We start from the raw sequence: 22,510 nt of genomic DNA, 5'->3' as shown, positions 1-22,510 counted from the left end.
TGTAGAGATGCTTTATAGCTGAATTCATCCATAACTTCATATTGAACTGAACTGAACTGAACCAAGAATAAACTGAATGAAGCTGAAAATGACACTAGTGTCTTACTATGGTTAAGCTGCTTTAAAACTATCTGTATTGTATAAAGCACTACAGTATGAAAATTAAGGTGACTTGACTCATTTTTAGCACCACTCATTGTTGTGAAGTGTGCTACAAGCAACGTAGTATTGTTTTACAGAATTTTTCCTGACACTGGCTGTTTAATAAACCCTTAGAACAGCTTATCAAACATGTAGAAATGTGTTGAAAACTAACAAGAATGCCACAATTATTTAAGCAAGTCTTCAAACTAGTGTACATTTTTAAATTTCAGATTTTCATGCCAATATCTATAATTATATATATACATATATATATATATATATATATATTATATATATATATATATCTATATATATATATATATATATATAATTTTAATTTCTGTATGTGATGATAGTCATTTCACATTAGCTACTGTAGAACTGTGTCTTCTAAATGATGGTCCTTCTCCAAAAAAAAATAGCTTTTGCTGTTTTGAGCCATACTCATCGGTTACACAGGTTTTGTGAACAGCACATTTTATCAAATGTCTTTAGATGATCATTTGCCGTCGGTTAGCAGAAACGCTACTGAGTGATTTTGGTGAAACGATTTCCTGCTTGACAAATGAGACATCATCGGTTGTATGAAGCTCAACGCGAGCCGTCCTTCCTGTTCCTGCTATGCACATCAGTCCGCTGATGCAGTTGTTGCACAGATGACAACATGGCACCCGAGCAGTGCCAGATCCTCTAATAGCCCTCTGCCTGACAGAGTCTGTCGTGATGAATCGTACAGCTCTTCCCTGGCTTTTCAGACTTAATTTTCTGAAGATTGCTTGCCCATTCAAGAGGAGAGGGACCTGATTCGCACTCCTGTCCAGGAGCCTGGGGCCCTGATGAGATGTCACTATTGTTCAGCAGACCCTTTGGCATGGAGGCTTAACTACAAGTGGCTGCTTTTAAGACATTGGCTCGAATTACTTGACTGGTAAAGCTAAATAGCAATTAGACAGTTCGCCCACCAAACGGAAATTAGAAATTTGCCAGTGGTCTGAAGATGCGACTGAGTTTTTCTGCTTGCACAAACACTTTCAGACCATCTACAGGAGCAACTATTGCCACCAAATGGCTTCATAGCTCTTTGTAACATGCCATCCAAAAGGTATTTCTTTCTCCCAAATCTACAGCAACTGAAATTTCTCTGTTAAATTCTCCCATGGAGCATGTTTGCTGCCTATATCGGATCACACTGAAACATTTCCATCAACTTGCTGGTGTTCTAGGTTGTGTCACAACACGTTATAGATTGTATAACGTATGTGATTGATTCTCTGAACACATGAGATTCTCATTTGAGGCTGAGGTAATATTTGATAAACAGATGTAATATGGCAAGAGCAGTTTAGTAAGTCTCAATGAATGAGATAAGACACAGAGATGAGACTCAGCAATATTTAACTCTCACTGCATTCTTATGCATTAACATTATTTTGTCCACGTTTGACGCTTAACTTTTTATACAGATTCTAGGGTTCTGTGTTTTCATCCAGGTTAAAATGTATATGAATGTGTTAAGGAAATTGTTTATTTGTACCTACAAAATTTGTATTGTATATATACTGGAAATAACTGACAATAATTTAACTACTGAAAATTAATACTGATGGTAATGCGGCCACAAGACTTCACATTTGTGGCTTTCTCAGTTATTCCTGCAGTGTGTACTGTAGATATAGTTGTGGAAAAAAAAGAAAAGATTAATAGTTCACAATAAGTGAATTTTTCATTTCATGCTGACTTTAGGGAAAAGACTTGGACTTTGTTGAAAAAAAAATGGGTGGCTTATGCTATAGCACGAACAGCTATCAAACTCTCTGTTTCTCTTTTCATAGCGAATTGCAGTTGGAGAATGAATCAGATGGACAGAATGAAATCCTGCTGTGAAAGACTAACAGATCTATTCCTGAGAGTTCTAATCCACTTGTACTCACTTATCTTGTGTGACAATGAGGCTTCCTCTCAGACTAGAGAACTTTTGCATTGTACTTTGTCTTCCTAAAGCAAATTTGTCTTGTCTAAGTGTCTTATACCTCCAAGACAAACAGTTTACCTCTGGCAGATACAGATTTTGTCACTGCTTGAATGTTGATTGTCAGTTAATCTCCTCTTGCTGTTAAAAGAGAACAGACTTCCCCCAACAGATTTGCATGTCTGTCCTCAAACGCAGGAGACTCCATACGTGATGACTACAACAGATAACATAAAAATCATTTGCCTAACGCCCTCAAGCATCAAATTACATTTCTGCACTATAAAAATGGCAACCTGTAATTGGGACCTCAAAGAGCTATTTGTACCTTATTTAACCCATAAAAATAGTTTTGTGAGTATAAATTAATGCATTTAGGTTTATTCAGCGGTAATAAATAATATTTTTGGCTTGATTAAAACCAGTTCATTTAGATGTTTATATTTTTAGCTTTCCATGTTTTCAGTGTAATGGCCAGTGTTTGCAAAGGACAAAGCAGAAGAAGTGGGGTGTGTGTGTGGGGGGGGGACTAGAATAAGAATTTTTTGTCTCTTTGATCACACTTATACAAGAAGAGTTCACCTGAAAATGACAACTCATTATTAGTCATCCAAAAGTCATTCCAAATTGGTATGCCACATTTTCTGTGGAAAACAAAATGAAAATATCTCAATAATCTTCAAACAGAAAATGGCAACTCTTCATAAAAAAAACAGGTCTACACTTTAAACTTTTATAGTGATTTTTAATGTATTATTTTTTTTTCTTCTTTTTTTGATGGTCACTATGAGCTGTCATTGCAACAACAAAAAAAAAGAGCATCGCTGAAGATCTGTCAGTCCTCTTATGTGTTCCGTGGTAGAACGTCTTACAGGTTTGGAACAGGGTGAGTAAATGATGACATAACCTGTGTTTTTATGCCAGTAGTTTTGTGATCGGGGGTTTGAACGCTATGACCATAGTAAGTTTTACAATTTATAGTGTAAGGTGGAAAGGATTTTCCCCTTGGTGTAAGTTAAATGCCAGGGCTGGGCATCTTAAAATAAAGTGTCCTGGTAAGAAGGTGACAGGGAGAACACAGCCATGGCAGTTGCTTGCTTTGACAAAGTACAGCCATTATGCAAACGTGACAGTATTTCTCTGAGGGGCAATTTCTAAAAATTATTTCAACAATGTAACGAGTGAAATGTCACCACTTGCTAATTATGTTTATGCTAATTGTTAATTAGGCTCTCAGTGAGCATTGTCTTAATTTACAATGGCTGTGAAAATATGTGCAGGGCAGTAGAACCATATATGAGTCCAGTAATTGCCAGCCTCCGGTAATTAACACAGATATATTGGGATTTTAGTGCTTTTGTTACAATTAAAATTATATTTTATTTTATTTATTTTTAGCAAGCATTTTTGATTGCAAACTTCATGCAATCAACTTGATTCAAAGCATTTTAAAAATTGTTACCCTGTTCCGTCCTTTTTTTTTTTTATTGAAGTTGATTTATTCTGCATGTAAGTGTCTATAAAAACATTTTTTGACTAACTTTTCCTTCTCAAATGCTTGACAGGGTCACATGAATAACACATAACATTCCTCTTATCCAGTAGAGTCAAATGAATTCAGGCTTTAATGCATTATGATGATACAAATGCAAATTTTACACAATTTTAATTTACAGCTTTATTGTGGTTAATTGAGCTAGTGGTCAACAGTTTAGTTCAGTATCTTTAACAGCATATTTATCTTCAGCAGATCATCTAGTCTAGTACTGTTAGCCAGTGTCACACAGTGAGCACACTTTATTTGAAGCCTCCCCAGTAGCCTATGTATTGAATACTGCATTATATAATGTACCGAGACATTGTAATGCATTATTGGTTAGGATGCACTCTTAAAGAACAATGTGGATTTACTTTTAAATTTTTACATGCAGGATGATGCTGCAAAGATAACAGCTTTGGTGCCTATGCTCTATTAGTGAATCGTCATTATTAATGAATCATCATTTTTGTTCTGTGTTTTCTGTGGTTTGTTGGCATGTGGGTGATATCACGCAAGAAAAACTTTCCACAAATTGCTTGCAGAAGCGGAAAAATGTGACAGATCTCAATTACCAAAAATAACCTTGTATCTTATGCGAACCTACGATGCGACGACGAGTTGATAGCCATAGGAGCCACTATTTACTGACTAAGAGCCCATGAGTTCAGAGTATTATACAATTGCTCCAGAGAGAAACATCTTGTATTTATTTAGTGAAGTCATGGATAGAGCTATACAGAGGCTTGACTGAATTTGACATGAACAGGGAGAGCATTTGTGAATGATTACAATAGTGCAATGCTAATGACTATTTGAAAATATTAATTGCCATACTCTGGTTTTAACAGCCCATTCTCATTATGTGTTGAACAGCATCAAGGAACCCACTGATTAGTTTTGTATTCTTGAACACACATTTTATTTACTAGTTTCTCCTTACACCGTACATTATACATCTATTTCACTAGTTTTTAAGTAAACTGCACTTCAAATGTCATTTTGCTGACAACAGTAAATCTGTGCTTTACAGGTTGTAACACTGTAGCCGAATAAAAGGGGATTAATGGTAGTTGCAGCTGGCTGGGACAATAAAAGAGGAAACCAATTATTTGAAACCAGCAAAGCTGTGAAGACAACTTATTTTTGTTGTCTGTTTTCTTTTTTTATTTTGCAGTTTTTATGTTTTTATATTATTGAGATAATTTTTTTTTTTTGTCTCTATCTTTCTGTCTTTGATTACTTTTAGATATCACCAGAATTGGAGATAATGATAATCTGCCTATTTAAAGAGACATTTTGTAAATGTTTCACCTCTCCACACATGGCCTGAAAATATAACAGTTAATCTGCCACAGTTTAACTAATGTCATTAGTGTGTAATATAATGTAAAATATCAGCTAACAATTTCAGTAAACTATACATGAACAGTGGATATACAGTAAATAAGTATAAATTCAAGTTTAATTTATTAATGTGCCTTGTTTGTAAAAGCAGCCAAAGGAAATCAAGTCACAAATAATATCTAATAATTGTTTTTCCAATGAAATTAAATGACTAAGTGACAAATGACTATTGTTTAATTCTCCTGCTTTTCACATTTTCTTCATGAGAAAAGACCCCAGTAATCTTGTGTGTCTCCTCTGAAGTTTCAGATGAAATCTCAGTTTGCCCAGATCAGGGTTATTATCATTAACTAAATCCATATAACCATATAAGATATTTTCATTACTTCAAAATAAATAAATAAAATAACATATATTTTTCACAAATTCTGCTATAACATTTCTCATTTCCATTTATTTCAAGTTGAATTATATATATATAAACAAATCTAATTCAAAATATTAACAAAACTATTTTTAAAAAACCCTATAATTTACAATAATTAATGATAATAAAATTACACTGGTCCAGATACCGATATATAAAGTTAGAATAACTAGAAATAGTGTCGTTCAGGATCTAAATTTCTTGTAGTATGTTTGCTGTGTTTATGGAGTGGTAGCTATCGCTAGTGATTATTTGAAATGCACTGCTTAGATACTAAGGTTAGAATTGTTAACAGGTTGCTAGTGTAAATCTTGCAAGTGTAAATCACACATTCAGGCTGAGCAATCAAATGTACTTCTAGAGAGTACATTCATAATTCACAACCCTGCCACAGATAACCCTGAATCTCAGTCGCTTGCAGTCTGGGCCCCCTTAAGCGTCCAGTTGTGTGTTGTATTCCAAATCATTTGTTTTTATACATACAAAATATTTCTAGAATCGTGTCCCATCCAGAGAAGAGGCCTGACTTAACCATCAAAATATTACATTAATACAGTACTCATAAATAAAGTTTACAGCTTTATTGAAAGATCACTGTCTACGTTCACCATAAGACTAGTTTTATCAAGACTAATTCTTAAGATTTTACATTGTGTCAAACAAGGGTTTCTGCTCTCTGAAACTTTGTGATCAAATGAATTTTGACTGATTGACCAATTGAGCAAGTGAAGCCCCAGAATGCTGTTCTTTCACCTCTCTTCGGTGTAAGTATACGTGTGCTGGATTTACAGCCAGTATTCTGTGTGTTAATTTAGCTTATAGGACTCCTAGTTTCAATGCATTTAAACAGCTCCTGTCTGCTGTGATGCACAATTTAGAGCTCCATCTGCAAGTGCAGCAGGAGATACCAGACCACCCTTGCATAAATCCCCCAAACAGTCTCTCACCAAGTAGAGAAATAAGAAGCCTGCAAAGGTAAGAAAAATTCAGATGGTCATCAATATGTCCCCTTGCCCCACTCACCAGCGAATGTTTATCAGTGAGTCAAACGGTTGTATTGCTTATTGACTAAGGCACTATAACCTCAATGTGACAATAGCAGAGGCCTCTAACCTGAAATGATTGCCCCAGCATACGTTTTTCTCATGGCTTCAAAGTGTTCTTTATTTATAGTTCCTTACATTTTTTGCTAGTTGTGTCCTTTTTTGGCCTCATAGAAAATAATAATGCATCCATAGGTTAAAAAAGAAAAAGAAAAAAGAAGAAGAATGAACCATAATTAATATATAAATAAATATATCATTGCCTAATGATAATGAAGCACATTTTAGAAACATTGCGACTTTTTGCTTTGTGACATTATTTTTGACACAATTAATCAAATACTCCCCAAATTTCCATTACTATAATTGCAAACATTTTACTTTTTTTTTTGTAATTCTATTCATCCGCAATGATGATTCTTATCACTGTAAAAATGTTATGAAAAATTAATAATGTATAATGTTTTTTCATAATGTACGTATTTAAGCAGTTTCCATAATTTGTTCTGCATTACAGAAATTCTTATTTTTTATGTGTACATTAAGGTAATGAGAATTCTGGGGAAAACTTGCATAACTGTCAGAATTGTCATCGAAAATGTCATTATAAAATATTAATGGCCACTAAATTGGTCAAAACTGACGGTAAAGACTTGTACTGTATTACAAAAAAAATAAAAAATAAATAAAAGAATCCTTTAAAAAAAGTGCATAAAGGTTTCCACATAAATATTAAGCAGCACAACTGTTTTCAGCATTGATAATAATAATAATAATAAATAAATAAATAATAAATGTTTCTTGAGTGACAAATCAGCATATCAGAATGACTTCTGAAAGATCATGTGACACTGAGGCCTTGAGTAATGGCTGCTGAAATTTCAACCATCACAGAAATAAATTGCATTTTTAAATATATTCAAATAGAAAACAGTTATTTAAAAAAATGCAATAATATTTCACAATAGTACCGTTTTACTGTATTTTTGATAAATTAAAAAATGCAGCCATGCTTAGCATGTGAAATGGTGTGAATTGTGCCATAATACATAATAAATTAGTCTGATCATTTTGTTCCTTCAAATATATGCAAAATTATTGTTACAGGTAAAATATCATTCCAGTAATTTGATGAGTAAGATGCTACAGTTTTCAATTTAACTTTCAGATTTATAGATTTCTTTGGTTTATACTGCTATTATGTAATTACAGAAATGTATTCTATTGTAATTCATGTGGAGTGTCCAGATTGTCTTCTATGCGTTCTGACTATAAATTGTGAGATTAAAGAGAAGCGCGCCACCCTCTGGTCAGTTTTAACATATCGCATAGCAGCAGCTACTTGCTACTTGCAGATGTCTCCTGTGTTAATTATTAATTAAGTTTTGAGAAAAAAAGTGGTAAAAATCATAAACCACCCACCAAAGCAGTTTTTTTTTTTAACACTAATATGGTTTTTCACAATAAGACCTAATACAGTACATCAAAAGATCATTGGAAATGTGCTTATAAAATGAGATTATGCACTCATTATCATGGCTGTAATGTAATTTTTTTTCTTCTTTTTTTGGGGGGGGGGGGGGGGGTTCCTTCTGCTTAAACATGAATGTGCCACAATTTATAAAAGAAGGTATTAAATCTCTGTTGTTATTTATTCATTCTCTCCTCATTTCTCCTCTTGTCTCTCCTCTCTCTTTCCCTCCGCTGTGTTAAACAGCCGACTGTATATTTGTCGTTCACAAACCCTCTGCGCTAAGATTGGAACTCTCCTTTCTCATTACCAGCCTTAATAGACCCCCTTGACCTTATCCCAGACAAAGATATTATCTAATCCATAGAATTAATTAATTATAGCCCAAATATTATATATTATTTAAAATAGCATAAGTAATAGTGTAATATCTCAAGCTGTCAAATTTTATAGTCAACATTGTCTTGGCACCTCTTATCAGTGGAAGACACCCGGTCAGAATATTGATTTCTAGTCGTTTTAACCATCATCTGCTGTTGTGATGGAAAATTGTCAGGCTTTTACTACCCTGTGCTCATTTAAAATCATTAGATTGCTTCTGACGCTTTGACTAAAGCTGTCTTTTCTCCCAGAACTCAATATTTAATATTTTTTAAACTGACTGCAAAGTTGTGCTGTCCCAGCAGAAAAAAACAACAACAACAAAAAAACCTTTTATTATTATTGTTTATTATTTTAAAATGACTGTTATTTAGAGCTGGGGGGAAAAACAGAATTTCGTATCCTTATTATCTTTGATCTACCCGAGCTTCTCTGGTCAGTTTTAGCTTTTGATTTTATTTCATGCATTTAAAACAATAGAGACCTGTGAATTTTTCATTATTATCTGGTCAAATGATCTGGAATATGTAACTGATTTGTGCTCATGCACAATGGTTAGGGACGCTGTTGTAGGGGTTTCAGATAGTAGGGGTAGTTATTAAATTGTCAATAATGAATGTTATTGTCAATGATTTTCTCACATGATCTAGGCTGTAAAAAAAAGGAATCTGGTTCGATCTGTTTCATGTGTGCAGACTTGGGGGTCTGTGAATAGGACAATTAACATGCAAATTATTGTGCATAATATGATTAAATTGACAAAATCATTCAGTTTGCTACTGGGAGAATTTCCTAATTACAGCAATTCCCCAATCAGCTAGCAAAACAGCCTGGTTGACTCAACAGCCAATTATGTGTTTTCATGGATAGACAAATTGTGCTTTCATGGTTAAACATATCTGAAGTCTACTAGGGCATAATCAAGTTGCAAATGCAAGGTTTTGTGCTGTAAAGTGTAATTTACATAATTTACATAATACATAATTTAATCAGTTTGTTAAAATTAGGATACTAGTCTGTACAGAAGTATTTGCAAATTTAGGCTACAAAATTGAAAAACACTCATGGGAAAGCCTATTATAATGTCTATTATTTGGCCCCTCAATAGATCAGATTAAAAGTTAAATGTCATGGCCCATGATGCTGCAGCCTCTTTGCAGGGGCTTAAATCGTGACTCCCATGGGTCCAGTCTGATGGGATAATCATGTTCATCCTTACAGCTGATTATTTTACCCATTTTGTGCAACTTTTAATTTCTTGCTTATAAAGGATCATTGCCTTCGATAATTGCAAATAACTGACTTGTTCGTCTTGCCCATCTGATCCAAACAAAAGGAAAAAAAAGACAATACTAACCACTCCAAGACATCACTGCTTTCAAGTGACCCATTTTCTCATTAATTTCTCTGGAAACAACGATTATCTTAACCTTCACCCAGTGCGGGCGATGGGAGGGAGAAAGTAAGGAAAAATAAGCCTCTTTAGTGTGTTTCCAGTCCAGTGATCTCACGCTGGGTGTGAGTTGACAGCCGTGTATATCAGAGGCCACATCATCGCTCACTCTCCTCTGGTTCTCCTCATACTCAGACGGAGATAATAGGCTATTAGAGGCATGGGATTAATTTGTAGCCAATTACCACTCACAGTGGAATATGAATGCATAAATAAGCCTCGGCTTGTGTCTAAGTTTTGGCGATGATCAGAGCTGTGTAAAGGGGAGGGTAGCCAACTGGGCGCACGTGCGTGTGTGTGTGACATAAACGACGGGGTGCCCTGAGGGGACGGTTCAAACCCAATAAGGACCTGAGCAGGGGGACATCAGCATCACCATCCAGAGACCGGCTGGATCAACTTCTGACCAGATTCATCTTAAGCAGCAGACTGCAGTTATGTTATGTCTTTTCACCAGTATGTGTCCTGTTGAATAAAGAACGGCGAAAGAAAACAGAAGTCAGACAGCTGTGCTGCCCTCTGGAGAGCTATGAACCTGGATAAAGTGCAGGTTGGCGAATCCATCGTACCTGCCGCTGCCGGCGTGATCGTGGCCGCTCCGCAGGACGGCATGGAAGACAAGCGGCTCGCTGCCGGAGAATTGCCAATGTTTAACTGCGCCGGAGGGAGAGACGCTTTACCGGCGGAGAGTCGAGAAACCTCACCGAGACACGAGCCCGCGCTCGCGGGCGCGCCTCCTACCGTCCACAGGACAACCTCGTTCTCGGTTTTGGACATTTTGGACCCCAATAAATTTACTAGTAAGAGGCAAACACCTAACAGGACAGGTTGTGATTTCACGTTTGGTGCGGAAAACAGAAACGACGACTCAAATCACACGATCGACCACAACTCTTATCAAGAGGACTACGAGAGTAAAAAAACATCAGGGATTTTAAGTAAGTTACCATTGTTTTTACCTTATCATTGTGGGTATGTTCAAAATGATGTTTAACATGACAGAGTGAAAGTACAGTTTACAGATAACATGGGCATGCATTTTTTCAACATCAACATTGTAGCCCAAGTTAAAATCATATAATGGAAGTGTGTGTGTGCGTGTGTGTGTGTGTGTTTATAAATCTTAATGCAAAATGTACATGGATGTATAAGGACGTAAAAAGGCTTTTAGTTGCTGTGATTGGTCACCTAACCCTAACGATTATAATTCACTTTTTTCACTTTTCGCTTAAAATGATACTGTGGTGTATCAAATAAATTAATAAAAGTACGAATATTCCAAGTAGTCTCATAATTATTTACGTCAAAATAGTTTTCGATAGAGTATAACATATCATTGCAGGACAAAATCCCTTGAAAATCCCTTGAAATCCCCATATTCAGAGCTGTTTTGTTGCTTAGGGTGTTTATTATAAGAAAACACAACTTTTATAACAAAATAATTTCTTTATTGTTAACAAATGAAACTAGACCTAAAACCACTCTTCTGCACCCGGAAGAGCCATAAAGATGGACTTAAATTAAAATTTATTTACAGAAAGAATTGTATCAGTTTTTTAAAAATCACTAAAACCCTTTTTTAAATGGACATGTTAAGTATTTTTTTTATTGAGTGGTTGTGGAGTGAGATGAAATGATTATTGGAATAATAATCTCTCATTATTCTTCTAATAGATAATACTTTTACAGTTATTTTTGAGACTGGTAGAAACTTATTTTAAAATGTTATTTTAAAATGTATTTGACATTTTAATTGTGTGTGTGTGTGTGTGTGTGTGTGTGTGTGTGTGTGTGTGTGTGTGTGTGTGTGTGTGTGTGTGTGTGTGTGTGTGTGTGTGTGTGTGTCAAGTCAATACATAAAAACAAATCTTCAAATAAAGTCTTACATTTAAGAACAATTTTTTGATATAGTCACTGATAGTACAGAGCACTGATGGTCCGAGCTACTTCTACACTTTTTTTGGGGGGGGGGGGGGACCCATGATCGATATCTCCTTTAATAAGTATAATAGGTTTTAATCTTGTAATTATCCGCATTTTGGTCCTATAATTTAAATGTTGAGAAAGAGTTTGCAAGCTGCCTGAAAGAGATATACTCACTTCTATAATAGGATATCGACCAATCTAGAGCAAATTCTCCACATTATCAGCGTCTTTACACAGCAAGTTGCGTTAAATTAAACATAATCGAATGGGTTTAATTGTTTTCTTCTTCTTCTTCTTTAGATATATTAGTGCTTTGTCTCGAACCTAAATGGTGAAATCAGAAAGCGCGGGCTTCTGTGCCTGCATTTGCAAGGACAAATATGTGTCAACCTCTATGATTGATTGGAGGCAGCGCGCGAAAGCAAATTTTCAATAAACAGTAATTGTAGGCTGCCATAATTTGATAAGGTTTGTGCTGTTTTTAACAGCCGCTTTAAATGGATGAGTAAATTGAGAGTTATCGATTAGACGACCGTGCTGTGATTTAAGATGTCAAGACGAATTGACACGCCAAAAGAAGTGCTATCTACTCTGTCCCCACTTTATATAAAGAGGGGGGAAAATCGACTAGAACAGAAATATCAGTTTAATTTTAAGTGTAAAAATGTTGTCATTCCGTTTTTAAGGGTTTAAACTTTAAACTGGTAGGTTAAACAAACTGCTATAACATAATTAGGCATGTGCTATATTTTATTTCAGACAATTAAAGTAGACAATAATTTCTACCTTACCAGTCGAAATCACTTTACAAGAAATGTTACAATTAGAAGGGTTTTATTAAATATATATATATATATATATATATATATATATATATATATATATATAGTATATATATATATATATATATATATAGAGCAAGAAAAAACTTAACTTACTAATATGCTTTTCTTCTCCCCGTTGGTGCTACCGAACTCGTATCAGCGTGTTAAACTGTTCACCAGGTAATTTGTAGACGGTGGTGTAAAGCTGACTATTAACGGCAGTGTTTTGTGTTTATACAGAAGACGGATTTGTGTTCCGGTCAGATGAATGTGAAACTGATTTTACCCGAGGGAATCAGTCGGACAGCGAGCTGCAGGAGGATCTGTGCAGTGAGGAGAGCAGCGCCCTGAATGGAAACAACGACGCCGAGTTTGGGCAACATGAGGACGACGACTCACTAAATAAAAGTCCAGATGGACAGCAGACTCAACAGTCCTCATCAAATGGACAGAATCACTCGGTCAAACCCAAACGTAAGCGCTCCGGTTCAGACTCAAAGTCTGGCAAACCCAGAAGGGCCCGGACTGCGTTCACGTATGAGCAGCTGGTGGCTCTGGAGAACAAATTTAAGTCGACGCGATACCTGTCCGTGTGCGAACGCCTCAACCTGGCACTGTCTTTAAGCTTGACAGAGACTCAGGTGAAAATTTGGTTTCAGAACCGCCGGACCAAGTGGAAGAAACAGAACCCGGGAGCGGACACGAGCGCACCGACCAGCGGGAGCGGAGGAGGACCGAACGGACCGAGCAACGGACTGGGCAGCCTGAGTCCTCTGAGCCCATCTCCACCTATGAGCGGCCATCTGTCCATGCACACCAGCTATCCGGGTCACACGCCAGGAGGACTCGTCTGCACCACTCAGTTACCCTTTCTGCCAGGTCACGCGGTACTGTCACCCTTCATGCTCGGCTCTCAGACTTACGGAGCTCCCACATTTTACGCGCCGCACTTATAAGAAATCATCTTCAGGAGATCTTGTCCTGGATCGGAAGAAACAGAGTGTCCGTTCAAATCCGGCACAGGAACATTTTTAACTTGAAGCACTATGCTGTCACACACTTGCAAAGACATTTGATAGGTTTGTCTTAAAAACTGAGAAGTAGCAACCATTCTGCACTATGTCAAGTCCAGAATCAAGTTTAGGAATCATTTTCCTCATATCCGGCAATACATGCTAATAATTAGATTTAATTTCAATATGCTCCATTTTGATAAAATGTGAATATTTCTCACGGTAAAACTGTATATATTCAGTTATTATGAAATGTGTTTAGACATTAACTTCGAATGCAAATGTAGTAGGGAATTAAATGATATGAACTGAAACAAAGAATGAGATTGGACTAAATCGTGTAAACATAAGCCTAATGAAGTTTTTTTTTTTTTTTTAATTTATCTTTTTCTGGGGGCCATAATATTTAATTTTGACGTTGCATAGACTATGCTATTATTTAATTGTTTGTCTCACAATTAATTGGTTGAAATAAAATGACGGATGACAAAGAACAGTTGTCAAACATTTCGTTGCCATAAGCCTGGCTTTGTGAACCAAATTTAAAACCAAGTTTTACATGATCTTGCACTCTGTGTTAATGCCTGATTCGAAGTTGAATTTTATAAACTGAGAAACCGCTTTCTCTTTGACGAAAAGCTGGAATTAATCGTGGTCAATTTCGTGCAATGAAGCGCGAACAGGTATTCTATTGGTAATCATTTACTTTACATTTCACGTCATTTTTACCTAGCCTATGTAAAAACTTTCCCCCTTTTGAAACCCTTGTGTGTAATGACTTAGGCTGAAATAGATTATTGTTGCTTTAATTTACTTGAACATTACTTATTTAATATATAATTTAGAAAATGCTATCATTTGACATTTTTAAATATTTAAAATAAGACAATTAATTTCCCTTTTAAATCGACTTATTGATTTGATAGTTGCTTAAATATCAATAACGTTAATGTCAGCTGAGGACTACTGAAGGCAGTTGAAAAATATGCTTTTAAAATATTTCGACTGCAATTTAAACTTTTGTTCGTTCAATGATTTTTAAATTTTATTATATTTCCGTTTGCTAGTGAAAGTAGAGACTGTGATGTTTAAGACGGGACTTGTTTCTGAAATTTGCGTATACATTAAGTATTATTAATATTAAGTCATAGTAAGGGGTCCAGCATCTAAAGACAATTTTTTGTAATGCTGCTAAAATTCGCATGATTTTCAGCCTTGCTGGTGCGATTGTTATTAATGCATGCTTTGTAGTTATTTTGCTTAATCTTTGACTGGCATAAAATATTACATTAAACCTATATTATACAAGCAAACGTTTCTTTTACTCGATATTCAACGGGAAAATAATGTTAGCGATTGTTTTGTGGAAAAAAGGGGGTTTGTGTTAAATATTTTAAACCAATTGCTAAATTCGTTTCCTGCATGCCAGCATATGATCTTGTTTCGTGGCCAGACATATAATATACAGTTAAATGGGTGCACAAGCTACATTTCACATTTTCACAATATTATATTAATTACGTATTATTTTTATTTTTACAGTTAGAATGCATTAAATACTTTAAATATTTTTTTAAATCACAATGTCTTTTTTCTCCAATTTTGCAAGTGAATAAAATATTTTCGTAAGGGGGAAATTATAGTTGTTATATTGCACACGCATGAAAAGACAGACCATGACGATCTTTTTCAATACATGCTTATTTTTGTTCGATGAAAATATTATTAGCCGTCCGTTTGTATATCATCATTTAGTTACACATTTATGTAGATTTCTTTAAGAGTTTTTGAAGTTTGATTTCCAAAGCAGAACAAAAAATGCTATGGCTGCTGCCATAGCGTACTACCAGTGTGAGGAATCCAAAGCGGATCCATAAATAAAAGGGAGTATTTTTTTGGAGTCAGACCTCACGAGTTAGACCAATGTCAATTCACACTAATTCTGTAACAGAGAAATCACTTTCCCAAGTAACAACTTTAGGTTGGTTGAAAAGCATTGCTTCCTTGTTTTATTAACAATGCTATATATATATATATATATATATATATATAGAATATATATATATATGTAATAAACAGTATCATGTTAACTTTGCCTCATTTAAAAATGTAAGCCATTCTTCATTTGTTGTAATTAAAAGCTGTTTTTAATATAATTGCTACACAAATTATATTAATAAAAATGTGTGCTTAATGTTGCAGTGGGCCTAATCGATTAAGGTAAACTGCAAGCCTATTTTATGTAAGTCTTGAAGTGTTAAAAAAAAAAAATTGTGCCTATAAATGTTGCTGTGGTGTATTTTAAATCTTCACACAGAAACCCCTTCAATTAATGAAGTCATGTCTTATAAAATCAGAATAGAAATGTACTCTATATAAACATTCAAATAAGACTTACTATACACTGACATATTTCTTTAAAAGTACTGTTGTATTTTAAAATCTAGATTACATAAATACAATGTAGCAGAGACAAAAGTTGGGAAATTACTTTTAACATTAGTTATATACCATGGAAAACAAAAAATAAATAAATTATTAAAACAATTCAGGCATTACAAATGACAATACAAAATTTATAATGATGCACTTTTTTGTCTGTGTAATAATCCAAACAACTGAGGTGTGGCGGCCTGTATCCTTTAATTCAGTGCATAGTTAAACTGATTTGAAAATTTCTCATGTTTCCTCTTGTCCATCTTGTTCATGACCTCTGTAACTCGTCTCATGGAGCTCCTACAATGAAACAATGTGGTTTAGATTCAAATTCTTTATTTACTCATCACTTGTGAAATATATTGTACACCAATATTCAATAAAAATGTACTTGACTTCAGTTATCTCCAAATATAACCAAAAATATCAGGTCAATAAAGTGATTTTCTATTTCATCTTGAACATATACTATAACTTACTTGTTGAAGACTTTCTTCTCTAGCCTTGAACGAGATGTACTGGCATTTTGCTTCAAATCTGTAAGGTTTGGGTACTTTTTCTTTGACTTTCCTTTGTTGCCATTCTTTCCCTTCCCATATATCTTTGAGGAGCCCAGATCTTCTCCAGTCGCGGCTTCAATCTCCCTCATGAGCTCTGGGTCTCGCCAATCTGAACCAGTGGGAGAAAGGTTGCCAGAATAAACATCAATGCACCACACACATTTCTTCAAATTCAAACTATGCTTTTAACAACAGTGGTGAAAACGTTTGATAAAACCAGGACTGGAAATCATTCTAATATACTGGTTTGATGCTCAAGAATCATTTCTTATTTTCAGTGTTGAAAACAGAAAATAAATTTGTGGAAACCATGTTTTTTTTTTTCAGAACTCTTTAATGAACAGAAAGATCAAAAAAGAGCATTTATTTGAAATATATTTTTTGTAACATTAAGGTCTTTACTGGCATTAACTGTCACTTCAGACAAATTAATTTCTTTAAAAATAATATTACTAAACTTTGTACAGTGTAGATAGATAGATAGATAGATAGATAGATAGATAGATAGATAGATAGATAGATAGATTAGCAATTAAGAGACAGCAGGAAAAAAAAAAAGAAATTTAAAAGATTCCATCCTTAAAAAGGCTTAACTGAAAAATGAAGGCTTATTTGTTAAATTTGTCACATTCCGTAGTAACAATTCCTCTCTTTAGAGTTGCTGATTTCTCCAAGAACAAATGCTTCATAAATATTTCTTGTGCAAGCTCAGGACTCAAAATCATCAACATTTCATTAAGCATGTCCCCTTCTGAAGATACATGCATATCTTCAAATGATAAAATGGTAGCTGTTAAATTATTTACAGTCTCCAAAGTGTTTAATTGCAGTTCTGCGCTTCATCAGTCTGTAGTGAAAAGCATAAATGCAACAAATGCCTTTTAAATGAATATGGAGGAGTTGGTCGTCCCTATAAGGATTTATGGAGGTGAAAGGCCCCCGTTACATGAGTGCTACAATCCGTCCTCACATAAGTCAAGCCTTTAGGGGCTTCATTCTTGCTCCGAGGATGATAGGGGGCCCTGCATTTAAGATGTGCAGCAGGTCTGACTACTCTGTCAACAGTTCGCATCTGCATAAGTCAGGCACAATGAGCATCACAGGCAACAGCTGCAGTCAGCCTATTTGATTATCTATAGAAAACACATTTAAACACAAAAATGCTATGATAAGATGGTTGTGATGTGCACAGTAATATTGTACTTTGAGAGATTTGCACTAGTCCAGACTATTCTGGGTTAAATATAATTTAAGTTACAGAAATAACTGACATCTAAAAGGCAAAAATTCGGGTTATGGATAGGCAGAAATGTGAAGCTTACAATTTTATAAAGGCCTTTGCGTTAATTTTTCTGTTAAAACAAATTTATTTCAGCTTCAAAGCTGTTCTTGTCAATTTTACAGACATTTTATCACAGGGGTGCCCAATCCTGTTCCTGAAGATTTTCCGTCCTGCAAAGCTCAGTGCAAACCCTGCTCCAAAACACGTCTTTAATTATCAAGTGTCCCTGAGATCTTAATTAGTTGGTTCATGTGTGCTTGATTTGGGTGTGAGTAGAGTTTCAGTGTCATGAAATTGACCCCATTCTATTGTAATTGTCTCACTGTAACATATTTTTGTTTTTCTAATATAAAAGGAGGAAAATAAGTGTTGTGTTATGCTGAATTATGACACAAATACTGTCAAGCTATTCTAAACCTTGTATATTCCTTAAAGACAACAGGCAACGGCTCTAAAGCCAAAAACAATTGCTTGGCCGACACATTCCTTCAAAAGTATTTGCCACTGACATGGGATGTGGAATTATTCTAACCAAAGGTATGTTGACAGTATAACTAACTTTCAGGTATTTAATCTCAAATGAACTGCACTTATCCGATTGTGGTTGTATCTCTCTATTTGGGGCTACTGTCTCTTGGCGCTGCATTCGATGTTATTGATCACTACATTCTTTTGAATAGGCTAGAAAATTATATTAGCATGATTTATATCATACTTATCTGACCATCATCAATTCGGAGCAGTGAATGAAGAGGTATCATATCAATCATAACTACAGTAAGGAGTACCACAAAGCTTAGTACTAGGACAGTTGTTTTTCACACTTTACATACTACCCCAATTCCCAAAACTAACAGAATGCATAGCTGATATAAAAAACTGGATGACTAGTTATTTTTTACTGCTAAATTCAGTTGTTAATTATCAGACCAAAATCCTTTGCATATAATAATCTAGAATGGTGTCTAACACTTGATGGCTGTGCTGTCAATTCCTCATCATCAGTACTGTTTTATAACAACTTTTCCTTTGAATGTCATGTTTCTAGCATTTGTAAAACCACATTTTTCCATCTTAAAAATATATCTAAATTACGACCTATGCTATCAATGTCAAATGCAGAAACATTGATTCATGTATTTTTGACCTCAAAGTTATATTATTGTAATCCTTTTTTGAGTGGTTGCTCTGTGTGCAAACTCCAGCTGGTCCAAAATGCAGCAGATGTATGGGGAGGAAGTATGACCATATTAGCCTGGTTCTGTCCACTCTGCACTGGCTCCCTATTAAAAATCGTATTCATTTTAAAATCTTGCAAATGACTTATAACGATAATACCTAAACAACCTCTTAGACAGCAAACAATCTGGCTTCAGAAGTGGACATTCGACCAAGACTGCCTTGCTCTCAGTTGTTGAAGCCCCAAGACTGGCAAGAGCGGCCAGTCTTGGGGCTTCTATACTTATCTTGCTAGATCTGTCCGCTGCCTTTGATATGGTGAACCACCAGATTCTCCTGTCAGCCCTTCTGGAAAATGGCATCTCAGGAACCGCACACCAGTGGTTTTTTGTCTTACCTCCCAGATAGGTCCTTCAAGGTATCTTGGAGAAGTGAGGTGTCCAAGTCGTAACATCTAGCTACTGGGGTGCCTCAGGGCTCAGTTCTTGGACCACTTCTCTTCTCTGTCTACATGGCATCACTAAGTTATGTCATTCAGAAATATGGCTTTTCATATCACTGCTATGCTGATGACACTCAACTCTACCTCTCATGAACTACTCAACTTTATGAACTACTTTACTTCTAAAGTCGATACTATTAGATATAAAATTGTAACCATGCAGCCATCAGCTACAGTATCATATCAGACAGTGCACTATAGATCCCCTGAGGAACTGTTCCACTCATTCTCTACTATAGGAGAGGAAGAATTGTATAAACTTGTTAAATCATCTAAACCAACAACATGTATGTTAGACCCTATTCCATCTAAGCTCCTAAAAGAGGTGCTTCCAGAAGTCATAGATCCTCTTCTGAGTATTATTAATTCCTCATTGTTATTAGGGTATGTCCCAAAATCCTTCAAACTGGCTGTTATTAAGCCTCTCATCAAAAAAACACAACTTGACCCCAAAGAACTAGTTAATTATAGACCGATCTCGAATCTCCGTTTTCTTTCAAAGATACTAGAAAAGGGTAGTATCCTCACAATTATATTCCTTCTTAGAGAAAAATGGCATATGTGAGGATTTCCAGTCAGGATGTAGACTGTATCATAGTACTGAGACTGCTCTCCTTAGAGTTACAAATTACCTGCTCTTATAATCTGATTGTGGTTGTATCTCTCTATTGGTGCTACTGGATCTTACCACTGCGTTCGACACTATTGACCACACTATTCTTTTGCATAGACTAGAACACTTTGTTGGCATTAATGGAAGTGCATTAGCATGGTTTAAATCGTACTTATATGACCGCCATCATTTCATAGCAGTGAATGAAGAGGTATCATATCGTTCACAAGTGCAGTATGGAGTACCGCAAGGCTCAGTACTAGGGCCGTTTACTCTTCACGCTTTACATGTTACCCTTGGGAGATATCATCAGGAAACACGGTGTTAGCTTTCACTGTTATGCTGATGATACTCAGCTCTATATTTCTTCGCGGCCTGGCGAAACATACCAATTTGAAAAACTAACAGAATGCATAGTCGATATAAAAAACTGGATGACGAGTAATTTCTTACTGCTAAATTCTGAAAAAACAGAGGTGTTAATTATAGGGCCTAAAAGCTCTGATTGTAATGACCTAGAACGCTGTCTAAGCCTTGATGGCTGCTCTGTCAATTCTTCGTCATCAGTTAGGAACCTAGGTGTGCTATTTGATAGCAACCTTTCCTTAGATACCCACGTTTCTAGCATTTGTAAAACTGCATTTTTCAATCTCAAAAAAATATCTAAATTACGGCCTATGCTCTCAATGTCAAATGCAGAAATGTTAATCCATGCGTTTATGACCTCAAGGTTAGACTATTGTAATGCTCTATTGGGTGGTTGTTCTGCACGCTTAGTAAACAAACTCCAGTTAGTCCAAAATGCAGCAGCTAGAGTTCTTACTAGAACCAGGAAGTATGATCATATTAGCCCGGTCCTGTCAACACTGCACTGGCTCCCTATCAAACATCGTATAGATTTTAAAATCTTGCTTATTACTTATAAAGCCCTGAATGGTTTAGCACCTCAGTATTTGAATGAGCTCTTGCTTACAATTTAAAGGATTTTTAGGCTGCATTAATTAGGTAAAGCGGAACCGGGAACACTTCCCATAACACCCGATGTACTTGCTACATCGTTAGAAGAATGGCATCTACGCTCATTAGTCTGTTTCTCTCTTATTCCGAGGTCACCGTCCGTAGCCACCAGATCCAGTCTGTATCCAAGTCAGAGGGTCACTGCAGTCACCCGGATCCAGTATGTATCCAGCCCAGATGGTGGATTAGCACCTAGAAAGGACCTCTACAGCCCTGAAAGACAGCAGAGACCCAGAGACAGATCCCCTGTAAAGACCTTGTCTCAGACGACCACCGGGACAAGACCACAGGAAACAGATGATTTTTCTGCACAGTCTGACTTTGCTGCAGCCTGGAATTGAACTGCTGGTTTCGTCTGCTCAGAGGAGAACTGGCCCCCCAACTGAGCCTGGTTTCTCCCAAGGTTTTTTTCTCCATTCTCTCACTGATGGAGTTTTGGTTCCTTGCCGCTGTCTCCTCTGGCTTGCTTAGTTGGGGACACTTCATTTACAGCGATATCGTTGACTTGATTGCAAATTATTGCACAGATACCATTTAAACTGAACTGAGCTGCATGATGACATCACTGATGACAATTCAATGATGAACTGCCTTTAACTGTCATTTTGCATTATTGACACTGTTTTCCTAATTAATGTTGTTCAGTTGCTTTGACGCAATCTTTTTTGTTAAAAGCGCTATATAAATAAAGATGACTTGACTTGACTTGACTATCCTGATGAGCCGACGATAACTGCTAGCATCTCAGCTGTTCTAACAGACATTTCTTGTTGGATGACGGACCATCACCTTCAATCCAACCTGGCTAAGACAGAACTGCTTGTGGTTTCAACAAACCCATCACTTTATCAAAATTTCACCATCCAGTGAGGCTCATCAACCATAACTCCTTCAAAAACAGTTAGAAACCTTGTTGTGATTGATAATAAGCTGAATTTCTCATTTCAGATTTGCTTTATACAACATTAAGAAGATCAGGCCCTTTCTTTCAGAACATGCAACACAACTCCTTGTTCAAGCTCTTGTTCTATCCAGGCTGGACTATTGCAAAGCTCTCTTGGCAGGTCTTCCAGCCACTTCTATCAAACTTCTACAATTAATCCAAAATGCCTCTGCAAGATTACTCTGTTCATCAATTTGCACTGGTTACCAATAGCTGCTCGTATAAAATTCAAGGCATTAATGTTTTCCTACAAAACCACCACTGGCTCTGCACCCCTTTACCTAAATCCATTACTTCAGAGTTATGTGCACTCTAGAAGCTTGCATTCTGCAAGTGAACAATGCATTATTGTGCCATCTCAAAGAGGCACAAAATCACTATCACTGACTTTTTCATTAACTGTTCCCTCCTGGTGGAATGACCTGCCCAACTCAATCCTTAGC

The 22,510-nt window shown here is 35.9% G+C and overlaps 2 protein-coding genes across 2 annotated transcripts in view; one reads left to right on the top strand and one right to left on the bottom strand.

The window, feature by feature from the left end:
- Positions 1-9,873: 9,873 nt before the first annotated feature.
- Positions 9,874-15,527, top strand: LOC109062817 (NK1 transcription factor-related protein 1-like). Its single transcript, XM_019079892.2, has 2 exons — positions 9,874-10,710; positions 12,763-15,527. The coding sequence occupies exons 1-2, from the start codon at positions 10,302-10,304 to the stop codon at positions 13,476-13,478; spliced, it is 1,125 nt and encodes a 374-aa protein (XP_018935437.1). The 5' UTR covers positions 9,874-10,301; the 3' UTR covers positions 13,479-15,527.
- Positions 15,528-15,947: 420 nt separating this feature from the next.
- The window catches only part of uvssa (UV-stimulated scaffold protein A), a 30,016-nt gene continuing 23,453 nt past the window's right edge, over positions 15,948-22,510 (bottom strand). The window contains exons 13-14 of the mRNA XM_042769704.1: positions 16,451-16,640; positions 15,948-16,271 (exon numbers count right to left, since the gene is read on the bottom strand). Coding sequence (XP_042625638.1) covers positions 16,178-16,271; positions 16,451-16,640 — 284 coding nt within the window. The 3' untranslated portion in view covers positions 15,948-16,177. The remainder of the gene's footprint in view (positions 16,272-16,450; positions 16,641-22,510) is intronic.

Source organism: Cyprinus carpio, chromosome A14 (genome assembly GCF_018340385.1).
Source record: "Cyprinus carpio isolate SPL01 chromosome A14, ASM1834038v1, whole genome shotgun sequence".
Lineage (NCBI taxonomy): Eukaryota > Metazoa > Chordata > Actinopteri > Cypriniformes > Cyprinidae > Cyprinus > Cyprinus carpio.
Note: the sequence above shows the minus strand (reverse complement) of the source record. Positions and strands in the feature narration are given on the sequence as shown.